Source organism: Bison bison, unplaced genomic scaffold (assembly GCF_000754665.1).
Source record: "Bison bison bison isolate TAMUID 2011002044 unplaced genomic scaffold, Bison_UMD1.0 scf7180017864321, whole genome shotgun sequence".
Lineage (NCBI taxonomy): Eukaryota > Metazoa > Chordata > Mammalia > Artiodactyla > Bovidae > Bison > Bison bison.
In genome coordinates, this window is record NW_011494893.1 from 1,533,248 (window position 1) to 1,545,524 (window position 12,277).

Sequence of the window (12,277 nt, forward strand, 5' to 3'; positions counted from 1 at the left end):
AAAGGCTTTTGAGTTCCTCTTCATTTTCTGCCATAAGGGTGGTGTCATCTGCATATCTGAGGTTATTGATATTTCTCCCGGCAATCTTGATTCCAGCTTATATGTATTACTCAGTCATAAAAAGAAGGAAATAATGCCATTTGCAGCAACATAGACAAACCTAGAGATTATTGTGCTAAGTGAACTAAGTCAGACTGAGACAGACAAAGGCCATATGATATCCCTTATATATGAGGTCCAAACATACGATACAAATTAACTTATTTACAAAACAGAAGCAGACTCACACACCTGGAAAAGAAACTCACAGCTACCAAAGGGGAAAGGTGGGTGGCGTGGTTCTAAATCTGGAGTTCGGGATTAGCATATAAACATCACTGTATATAAACAGATAACCAACAAGGACCTGTTGTATAGCACGTGGAACTCTACTCAGTATTCTATAATAACCTGTAATGGAGAAGAATCTGAAAAAAATATATAGATGTAATTGAACCACTTTTCTGTACACCCAAAACTAACACAACGTTATAAATTAACTATACTCCAATATAAATTTAAAAATAAGAAAAATCAGTACAAAAACCAAGAAAAGTAAAAATAGAAAGATGAAACACGTAGGAATTTAAAAAAAGACCTGTGTCTTTGCAAGCACTCTTTCCTCCTTGTCAAGAGGGTGCAGAAGAGGAGCGGCACTCACCCTCCCAAGATCTCGGTCCTGCTCACGGTGTAGAAGCTGTTGACCGCGGCCTGCCTGGCCGTCACGATGCGGTGGTCGAACGGCGCGGGCGGTGCCGGGGCGTCGGCTGGGAGGCGAGAGGAGAAGTGCTGGTGAGAAGCGGCCCACGTGCCAACGTGCTCGTTTAGAAGCAAAACGCGAGCAGCCCCCTGGGTTTCTAAAGATCCAGGGAACACAGACCTTCTTTTCATATCGTAATTTGTGGGTCATGAAGGCGACCCCGACACTTGTGAGAAAGCTTGTCAGGACCTCAGCCCCCAGCTTCCCCGGGACGGCTTTCAGAAACCACAAAACAATCAAAGATCTCCACGTAACATCCAAACAGGTAATGCTTCCAAGTCTCAGTCATTTACATTCAAACCCCTGACACTGTTTGACCCATTTAAAAAAAAACACACAACTGGTAAAGTCCACAATTTTAATTAAAGTAGAGAGGGAAATAATGAAAAATTTATTCCATCATTGAAAGGTTTGATATTACTAAACCTGACTTTCCAAAATATTTTAGCCTTTATTTAAGACACATTTAAAGCTTAAAGGGGCTGCCCTGGTGTCTCCGTCGGTAAAGAGTCCACCTGCAATGCAGGAGACCTGGGTTCGATCCCTGGGTTGGGAAGATCACCTGGAAAACGGAAAGGCCACCCACTCCAGTGTTTTGGCTGGAGAATCCCCGTGGACAGAGGAGCCTGGTGGGCTACCGTCCTGGGGTCACAGAGAGTCGGACATGACTGAGCGACTAAACACAAAGCTCAAAGATGAACTTTTCCTGACTAGAAACAAAACACCTGTAACATTGGCTAAGTGCATGTTCTCCAGCTCGCAAATTTCTCCCACTTTCGACCTCCCAGCCTAGGCGTTTAACCTCCAGTCTACAGCAGGATCTGTTCTAAAATACACTGCTGTTTAGTCGCTAAGTCATGCCCAACTCTTTGTGACCCCATGGGTTGTAGACTGCCAGGCCCTCTGTCCGTAGGGTTTCCCAGGCAACAATACTGCGGTGGGTTGCTATTTCCTCCTCCAGGGATCTTCCTGACCCAGGGGTCAAACTGGTGTCTCCTGCATTGACTGGAAGGTTCTTAACCACTGCGCCAGCTTGCAAGGCCCTAAAATACATAGTTACTTACTAATATTCTTCCAGTACACTTTTCACTTTTCCAGAGTTACTGTAAAACTTTTCTTGCCATGAACCTATTCATTTCTCCATTTATTCATTATTTAATCACCTACTGCATGCAGCTTCATACATGTGTCCAAAGGCTACAGAGGGAAGTGAGCCGATTTATTCAAAATGTAATCCTTAAACACTTATCTTGTGCTAGGCACTCTGCCAAGAGTTCATATTTTTTTAAGATTCAGATACTGATATTAATCTCTGGGCATCTGATCTGATGAGGACATTCTCCTCTCACACCATAAATGTGCTGCAAAATGAAGCAGCTAGGAAAGATGCCTCATGGTGGCACTTGTCTCTTAACCGCCACCCGAAACAGTGGTGGAGTGACGAACACAAATGCTGTCGATATGTTGTAAGGCATCCTGCGGGACATTAGTCTAAGTGAAATTTAGTCAGAAATGCTTGCTGGAAAAGGTAAGATGCTTCAAAGGGCTGGAATCAAAGTCGTTTCCTACCCAGGGGGGTCTCCAGAGCTTGCTGCCTGGGGGCCTCTGCTCCAGAGGCCGCGGGGGCTCTGCCTTGCAGGGCGTCCCCGCCCGGCCGGCGTGCTCCGAGGGCCCGGCTCCTCTACCCGCCACGCCTGCCTTGCTCTTCTTGCTCTCCTCCTGGATCAAGCTCTTCTCGCTGCCTCTCCTCTTCCCGCCTCCCGAGGCCTGTGTTGGAGCAGCTTTCTGCAAGACGGGTATTGTCGCTGCCTTTCCCACGGCTCGTGACGGGGGCGTGGCTTTTACGGAGCTGACACGCCTGGAAAATAGAACCCAGCCACAGCTCTCAACGTTCCCAAGAGAAAACTCTCAGATGGTCACATTTCCGAGCAGGAAAGCTTCCTCGCGACGATGCTTTGCTGATGGGATGTAAGCTTCAAGACAGGGAGCTGGCGATGTCAGGCTTTGGGGTGAGATGGAGCTGGGTGCACCCCCATCATCCCAAGCAGCTGGAGATAGCCCACATCCTAGAGATGCTCCCTAACGACCTCATGGCAAGTCCACAGACCCTTTACAACAGCAGTCATTTTATGACTCCCTAACTAATTTGATCTTCATTTTCCACTTTATTCCTTAAAGAAGACGGAAACCACCGCATTAAAGTGCAATTTAAAAAAAAAAAGCAATGGTCTCTGAATAGTACCAGCAGTGAGAGGAGCCTCTGCTGGTGAAAGAATTGACCTAATGTCCACTTTCCAACACCTCCAGATGCTACTAAACCCATGTCTTCAGTGATGGACTTCCTTCGTAAGCATTAATGTTTACATTTAACTCTTGAAAAATTAGACTTCTCTACAAATAGCTTCCAAAATACATCATTCAAAAAGGAAATAAGAATTATATCTTCAATCCCTAAAAAACACCATAGATGTTTGGATCTGGGAGCTCTTTGTTTCAAGTAGATACTTGGTTGATCACAACATAGATTCATTCATTTTAATTGGCTGCGTAATTGCCTGAATTTCTATGTGAGACTTCGCAGATGAGGATGAAGCATTAAATAACCTACTCAGTCCTCATAATGCTTGGGAAGCAGCCAAGGTACCATCTGATCAATCTGATCATTGCTCAGTTATTGATCTCAGGAAGAATGTGCTCTATATTGCTAAAAATAAGAAACTTTTACCTGATGTTTAGAAAATACAAAATGTGATTGCTGGTAATCACCATATCTGTCTGTCAGTTGGTAGGAGACATAGAAAGTGATAAATTGCTGGAAAATGTCACAGCAAGAAGAAAAAATAATGGCAAGAAATTCACCACTGGGGAAGCAGCTTCTAAACCGTCATTTTAAAGAGTCCCTTCAGTAATCCTTCAGTATGGCCTTAAACTGCAATGGCTCCTAGATCTACAGAAAGCGGCGGCTGGGGATGCGACCGCTGTAAACCCTACCTTCCGTGGGGCTGACCACCGTTTGTTCTATCAACACACTGCTCTTTATGTGAACTCCTGGCCTGCCCTGTTCTATGCGGCATCTCGGATCCTCCAGCTTCTTTAGCTCCTCCGTCGCCAGGCTCTCCCTTAGCACGAAGCCTCTTTTCCTCCCCTTTGAACACCAGACATTCATTTCTATCCGCAGAGCCTCGCTCAGCCCCAGAGCTGTGAGCATCCTGTCGGCTCAGTCTCCCTGGGCATGAAATGTCTCTTCCGTCCTCACTCTTTCTTGGCTCTGTGGAATTTCTGAGGGCAGAATCTCCTGGTTCATCACGGGGTCTTTCTGTCTGACATGTGGCGGAATTTCTCTGAGCTAGAGATGCAGGGGTCTTCTCAGCCTGCTTCTCGTTGAGCTTGTTAAACGATTCTTCCTCAGAGGAGGGCAGGTTCTTCTGGGAAGATCTCTCTAAAAGCCACCATAGGACACAAAATATTTTAATGAAGGGCGCATGTGACCGGTGTCATTCTGGCTTCACAGAATGGCACCTCTATTCAGGCTTCTCTTTATCGGCAGATACACGCTTCGGAAAGCAAAGTAGGAGAGCATGTGGCCAATGGACTGAGGGCCGGGCCCCCAGAGATCCTCTGGTCTGCAGCTAGGAGGACCCAAAGCCAATCAGATAAAGGTATTCAAGCAGCTCTTGACCCAACACAGGGCTTCACAAAAGTGTAACTTCCTCTGGATAAGAATTACAACAGGCCTTGCGTGACGGAGCCCTCTTCATTCATCAATATCTAATCTCACAGAAAGGTTACCTGCAGGGGCCGCTGTCCTTTCATCGGTGGTGGTGGCAGGTGCTGTGTCCTTCAGGCCAGGGAGTGACCACGCTTGCTCCTTAGCCTGTGGGGACACGATGGAGTAATCAGCAATGTGAATTACACATCATAGCAGGATCTGTTGACCACAGTACTCCTGACGCTTGGGGCTGGAGAAGTTTCTATTGTGGGGAATGTCTCTAGAATTACAGGACGTTTGGCAGCATCTCTGGCATCTGCCCACCAGATGTCCACAGAACCCCCAGGTGAAATATCCAAAAACCATGCCTCCAGAAATTGCTAAATGTCTGGTAGACAAATTCACCCCAGATTGAGAACCACTACATTACACAATTCAAACACGGACAAAAATGCCAAAAATAGATAGTAATTTAGAGGGCAGAACAGTCTGAATAGATGAAGCCCTGTAGCAACTAGAGTATTTGAAAGTGAATATTTTAAAAGAAGTTTTATAAAACTCTGGCATTGTTTGTAGAAGAAGGCCCATCTTCTTGGATAGATTAAAGGATATTGACAATGTGTATGTTACCCTTGACCTCTGCTTATTCTGTCTTGATATTGTTCACATAAAAATCAGAGGCTCTATGTGAATAGGTTTTGCAAATCAGAAAGTAGAAGACTACAGTAAGCATTCATAAAAGAGGCTTCTATGCCACTTAGAACAGATGGCCCCTTTCTAAGGAGATGAGCGTTCTTCTCCCAGTTCTACTTTCTCTGAATTAGTTTACCAAACCCTTTTTAAATACCACATAAAAGGTAAACATTAGCCCAATCCACCCAGATTATCACAAGTTCTGAAGTTATGCATTATAAATTAATGAAATTCTATGGATGTTCAAAGAATCAGTCTTTTTTTTTTTTTCACTTTGGAAAGAGCAAAATTTGCCTGTGTGTGACTTACAAGCATGAAATACTATGTAAGTGCAGGTCACAGATGTCAAGACAAATTATAAGTGTGCTTTTAAACAACCCAAGAGGCAGTCCAATGGGTTCAGAGCGTTTTCATTTTTCAGATAAGGACCTTCAAACACAGAGGCATGTTTAGTAAATCTGCGGAAAACCAAAATTAGAGATTAGAGTCTGGTAGTTTGGAACTTTCTCTTTTTTAGTGAGAGCCAGGACCATGGCCTTCAGCTTCCCTTTGCGTTCAAGCACAGCGGCCAGCACATCCCCACCCCAAACAGCACGCAACGCTTTCCTAATGTCTTTATCATCAACTTCCCACTAGATGTAGGGCTCCAGTGGGCAAAAAGACAGATTCGTCTCTGAGTCCCTGGCATTTACTCAGGGACTGATGTTGGTGATGGTGATGATGGTGGCTGGTATATTCTAAGTACTGACTACACACCAGGCACGTTTCTGAGTACATTACATCAGTAATTTCTGGTTCCTCATGGCAACACTTCGAGATATATACTACTAACTCCATTTTATAATACAGTTGGATAATTTCACAGGGTTATATAATTCAGAAATGGCATAACCAGGATTTTAACTCTTAACTGCAGCTGTACTGTCACTCTGAAAAAAGAAATAGAAGATTATAGGCGAGGTATATCATTAATATCGATGGGATATCTACCATACAGCCAGCACCACAGGAGAGAAGACAAAAGGTTACAAGAAGATGCCATCAGATGGAAACAAATAAGAAAAGAAATAAATATTCATCAGTCAGAAGATCGGAATTAATATGGCAGAAAGGAGAGAAAGAGAATTCCATTCAGATTTTGAGTCAGATAAGGTAGTTTAACAAATTCAGATGTCTGATAGCTTTGTCTTTCAATGCTTCTCTTCTGGAGTGAAAATCCCTGGTGGGCAGGTGTTGCTCTTCTGGATTTATACTGGATGGCATGAATGTGATGGTAAAAGCACAGGGGACTCAGGAAAGAAAACTGGTGTGTGTAGGTGGGTTTCAGTCTATCAAAAGACGCAGAATGGATAACGTGGCGTGCTGACCCCAGGTGCTGCCTCCAGGGCCGTCTCCATGTCGGTGGTGGGTGCCCACGACCCCAGGTGCTGCCTCCAGGGCCATCTCCATGTCGGTGGTGGGTGCCCACAGGACGCGCTAGGTGCCACGGTCTGATTTGACCAACAGGAGAAGTATTGGCGCTGAGCGAGGTGAGAGCCCAGCTTCCAAGTGAGGCTCTGTTTTTTTTCCCTTCTGTTGTGTATCGGGTACGCCTTCCCCTTTGAATGATGTAAGAAGGTCTTCCCTCGTTGCCACAGCCTGTCATAGCTCGTTTCCCTGTGTCATACTGACATCTAGAGGAGCTTGGACCCGACGAACTCCAAACAGGCAGCAGCTGTAGTTCTCCTTGCTGTTTGAACAAAAACTTCAGGGTGAAGCTTTGACCCCGGGCACCATCCTCGCCCGGGGCACAGACCTTTCCCTGCACTCCGCTCTGTGGCACCGCACGGCAGGCCTGCTGAACCCATGCGCAAGAAGGAAAACGTGCTTTCCGGACTGCTGATGGTCGGGCAGGAAAGCCCCATCAGGCTGCGCCACTGAAGACGGGCTCCCCGGGCGCCGCTGACAGTCTGCATCCCTGAGCTGGTTTACGGGATCGCCGCGGCTCCGTGTGGAGGGATTATAGCTGCCTCAGAAAACCGTTTTCTTAACATCCCAATGGGACACGACCAAACTAACTGCCTGTACGCTGAGCTGAGGGTGTATTATTGCTATTGAGGGGCCAAGGTGAGCGAGCACTCTGGGTAACTTTAACCAATGCCTTAGGAAAACAAAAGCAAAATTACAAAAGCTGTAATGTTAAATTGTTAAACTTTGGTTAGGCTCCTTACAGGGGAGAGAGGAAAACAGAGCCTCAAACAAGACAAAGGAAAGAATTTTCACAAGAAATATTGAAACTCGGTCTCCTCGCCTGCTCCTGCAAGATAACTGTAGAGATCATCTGTAAGAGAAATCTGGTTCTCTTCATCTTCGGCGCACATGCAAACTCTCTGGACCTTAAGGAAGAAAACTTCCTACAGTCCCCGGCAGATACAACCTGCTGAGCAACGTGCCGGGCCTGGCAGGACAGGGCAGGACCAAACCTGGGAGGGAAGTGCCAACCTGGACCTCAGAGCTACTGGGTGGACACCCCCTGGGCTGCAGAAAACATCAGGGACAGTCAGCGGTCACAGGAGAACACGACCCCGCCAGGAAGACCAAAGCCTCCTGCTGTGCCCACCAAGGAGAGAGGACTGCTCCCAGGTGTGTGTCAAGAGAGAGGCCAGAATCAACGGTGCTGGCTCAGGAAAGCCTCATGGGCGCCTGTGTCAAGGGCAGAGACCTGGATCATTTTACCCTCATTTGATTACAAGATGAATCAGCAGTTTTGTAAACAGGCAGCACAGCGCCGGGTCACTGCCCCTACGGCGAGAGAAGGTGGGTGGGGCCTGCCCTGCTCAGACGCGCTCCCACTCTTCACGGAGAACAGACTTGACTTACTTCACACACTTTCAAGCTTTGTCTGGGCTTCCCAGGTGGCTCAAGTGGTAAAGAGTCCACCTGCCAACCCAGGAGCCGCAGGAGATTCCGGTTCTGTCTCTGGGTTGGAAAGATCCCCGGGAGGAGGAAATGACAACCCACTCCAGTGTTCTTGCCTGGGAAATCCCATGAGCCTGGCGGGCTACAGTCCATGGGATCTCAAAGAGTTAGACACGACTGAAGCCACTGGGCATGCACATGTTGTCTCATCCCCCAAAACCCCTGCTATAGCTGAGTGACCAAGTGGGCCACAAGAAGGTCCTGAACAGGCGTGTAAAGACCCAAGGTTTTGGGAGAGGCCAACCCTTGGTTTGCCCTTCCTCCTTGGGGACCAGGTTGTGGACTAGAGACACTGACTGTTGAAAATACACCCTCTCTTCCTCTCTCCTCTCCAGCCTGCCTTTGTTGATTTAAAAGAACTGGTTAGAACTAATCGGGAATAAATTAAGACTCTTCTCCTAAAGATCTGGGCTGGCAGAGTGGTAAAGAATCTGCTTGCAATGCAGAAGATGTGGGTTCGATCCCTGGTCTGGAAGATCCCCTGGAGAGGAAATGGAAACCCACTCCAGTATTCTTGCCTGGAGAATCCCATGGACAGAGAAGCCTGGTGGACTGCAGTCCATGGGGTCACAAAGAGTCAGACAGGACCGAGCGACTAAGCAACGACAGCCTAAGATCCAGGCACACGGGCATGTGGATCATACAGACTTTACTTTCCCTCTTACTGCTGACGGACACACTCACCTCAGACGTCTTAAAGAGGTTCATACTTTCTTATTTCCTTTCCTCCACCACCTCTCCTGTCTTTCCTAAGCAGAAAACGCTGGGCCCTCTGCCCTTAACTGCTGCCTTTCCCAGAGCCGCCAACGAGGCTCTGCCTAGCCACCCTCCGGTCGCCCTCCACCCTCTCACCTGCCCAGATCCTCCTTTGCTCTGACCTGCTGCTTCTCAACCACCTGGGCAGGGGGCTGAAAACCATCAGTGCCTGGGTGCTCCCGAGAGCCTCATAAAATTCCAAGAGTGGGTTGGAGACTGACATTTTGACCCCCAGCCACGCCCTGTGCACTATAAGAGCTGCCAGGTTTGGGAGCCGGGGCTCTGCCCACTCGGGGCCCACGCCTCTGGCTTCTGGAGGACTTTTTGGTTGCTCACCACCCTGGCAGCCCCACCGCAGCGTGAACGACAGTGAGACACTGGGGAGGCTGTGCTCCTCAGCCTTGCCGTCTCCCTCCCACCATCAAGGGTCTTCGATCCTCCCCAGGACGGATGATCTAGCAAACTGCTGCCTCCTCCTCACCGGCCACCAGGGACACACGAGGAACGAGTCTAGGGGCGCTTGCCCAGCAGACCACAGACCCCTCTCCAAGATGATCTTGCAGGGATCTGGAGAGGGAGGAGCCAAGGAAAAGCCCACATTCCCACCCACACCCCTTGTTCTCCCCTGAAATCCTTGCCTTGCTTCCTGGTCAAAATGTGGCCATCGCAAGGGACTGAATTCGTCCGTGCAAATGCCGGTGAGCAGAGAGGAGACTGGCTGCAGTGGGGAACACTGCCTCCCAGGGCGTGGAGTTATTTGTACGCTTCACACAAAAGTGAATCTGAAACCCCCAGTCGCGGCCGCCTCTGTCCCCAGAATAGCACCTGCAAAGTTGCTGAGGAATGGCACCGGTGGGGGGGGGTGTGTGTGTGTTAATAACCAATTTCAAACTCAGGTACAAATGGGATTTGAGCTCCTTGATGTACATTTGATTAAAATGAGTCTTACTTAGTATAACTCTCTTATACAACACAAGACCCGACCTTGGAATGTTTCCACATGAAGTTTACAGGGTTTTTTCATCACCTAATAAAACCCTTTGATTTTTCTCCGCTGCAGACAGTTTTATAAGGATTCATTTCACGTGGTGTTCTCCGTATGCGCTTTAATTTTTATTTTATGTTCGCTTTTATCGCTCCATCTCCTGTGTCCTGCTCCGAGGAAGCGGCGGGCGGTCCAGCCCAGCCCCCTGGGAAGCTGGCTCACGGGGGTGGGTGCACTCTCTGGGGAGCCCAGCATTCTCCAGGGGGAGGGTTGTGTAGCCCCTGGGCTTAAGGGAAGTTCAGAGATCCGAGCTTCGAATCACTGAGCAAATGCTGCACCTGCCATGGTTTGCCTTTCTGCAGCTTCCCCAGGGCATCAAGTTTTGCAAGCATATTACAAAGCAAAGTGGCTTTAAAAGGCGTCTCTGAGAAGTCTCTGAACTTGGAATGTTATGCGAATGCTGTCGATATACACTTGTCTGTGATGACTCTGCCCAAAGGTTTAGTTGGCTGGTCCCTTCTACTCAGAGTAGGTCTGTGTCCAGCTCCCCCGAGACCTTGTCAGCAATGCAGACCACACAGACCTCGAGTGCAACTTGCCTTACGTGCTTCAGAAGTAATGAGCACTTGCAATGATGGGAGGAGACGAGGTTAGAGGCGGGTGCTGGCACGGTCACGTTTTACTTCATGAGGGTCATGAAACCTAATTTTCCAGGAGGCAAAAGCAAGCCGCAGTGATTTCCTCTGAAACATCTGATTAGCTTTCTTTGTGCATCACTGAGCTCGACGCCACACCAGGTGCCCAGTCAGTGCCTTTGCTTAGGACACTGAAGCCCTTCCCTGCACCTGTCCTGGGACCAAGGAGCCGGCCTACACACGGCCCGCACGCTCTAACGCCCCTGCGGCTCTCAGCGTCTGCAAGGCCACTGACTCTGGACTGAAGCCTGGCGGAGTTAAACGCACTCTCCGAATCTTTGTCTGCTGGTTGAGAAACCGCTTCTGGGGGGCCTTTCCAGGCACCTGCGTCCTCGGAATCGCTCTTCTGCCGTGATGATGATTTAATAACCAGATGCTGTGTGGAGGTGTCCTGAGGGCAGATCACAGAAACGTGTGTGCTTGTTTGTACGTGACTCTCTTTCCATTTCTCAGCTGGTGAGGGAGTTGCTTCCACAGAGCTGATTTCTCCCCTCTGCCTCAGGCCCTGTCCACACGGAGGAGGGTGATCTCTCGGGACCTTTATCAGGAGACTCGCATCTCCCCTCCGTCTGAGGGGAATGGAGTGTGATAAGGCCCCTTCCCTAGCATTGCTCAGGGGCAGGGGCTCTGGGACTGACCCCTGAGATGCGCACTTCAGCTCCTCTGTGAATTCCTGGTCTCGGGCAGTGCTGGCATTGAGCCTGTCCACCTTGCTTCAGTGGGAGAGAACAGATGCATGGACCGTGGGGGAAGGAGAGGCCGGGACAAATCGAGAGAGCGGCGTGGAGACACATACACACCACGTGTAAGAGGGAGAGCCCGTGCTGTGCTCCGTGACAACCTAGAGGGGTGGGATGGGCTGGGAGGTGGGGGAGGCGCAAGAGGGAGGGGACACATGGATGCCTATGGCTGATTCACCCTGATGTCTGGCAGAAACCAGCACAATATCGTGAAGCAATTATCCTCCAATTAAAAATACATTTATTTTTTTTAAAAAGAAAGCGCTATCCACTGATTCCAATAAGAATAACAATCTCTTGTTCACAAAAAGATCGCTTCGTCCATGAACAAAACTAATACATGTGGAAAGGTAGCATTTTTCATTACGGAAAAAATGCTTTTTATTTTCCACGATGACCAAAGACAGAACAAGGAGAAACCTACAAAATTGCCTTAGATGAAACACCACAGGCTTAAATCAGACATTTTAAAGGAATTGAGATAATGAAAGTACTTTGCTTCCCAATCTGGTGGGTTGGATACGTCACTGTTTTGTGTTCCCAGCCACACAAGTCACAGTGAAGGAACACAGTGTTTTAAACGTTCAAAATAAAACAAGAAATAGAAAACTTACTAAATCATAAAATGATCTAGAACTTGAAGAGACCTTGAAGAGCACGTAGGCCCAGTCAGCTCAGCTGAAGAGAAGAGAAATGAGAGTCTTTTCAGCTCCACTCAACTGTAGGAGCTTTTAATCTTGTGTGCTAAGTCGCTTCAGTCGTGTCTGACTCTTTGTGACCCCATGGACTGTCGCCCACCAGGCTCCTCTGTAACGGGATTCTCTAGGCAACAGTACTGGAGTAGGTTGCCACGCCCTCCTCCAGGGGATCTTCCCCACCCAGGGATTGAACCCATGTCTCTTTCATCTCCGTGTCTTGCATTGGCAGGAGGGTTCTTTACCA

At 48.3% G+C, this 12,277-nt stretch overlaps 1 protein-coding gene across 4 annotated transcripts in view; it reads right to left on the reverse strand.

The window, feature by feature from the left end:
* Positions 1 to 12,277, reverse strand: part of MYLK4 (myosin light chain kinase family, member 4) — a 66,999-nt gene that overhangs the window by 18,205 nt on the left and 36,517 nt on the right. For 3 of the 4 annotated variants that reach the window (XM_010853000.1, XM_010853001.1, XM_010853002.1), the window contains 2 exons: positions 4,589 to 4,673; positions 701 to 806 (listed from right to left, as the gene is read on the reverse strand). In XM_010853000.1, the coding sequence (XP_010851302.1) occupies positions 701 to 806; positions 4,589 to 4,673 (191 nt within the window). Of the gene's footprint in view, positions 1 to 700; positions 807 to 4,588; positions 4,674 to 5,510; positions 6,137 to 12,277 lie in introns of those variants that run through there. The other variant, XM_010853003.1, reaches the window with a different exon arrangement.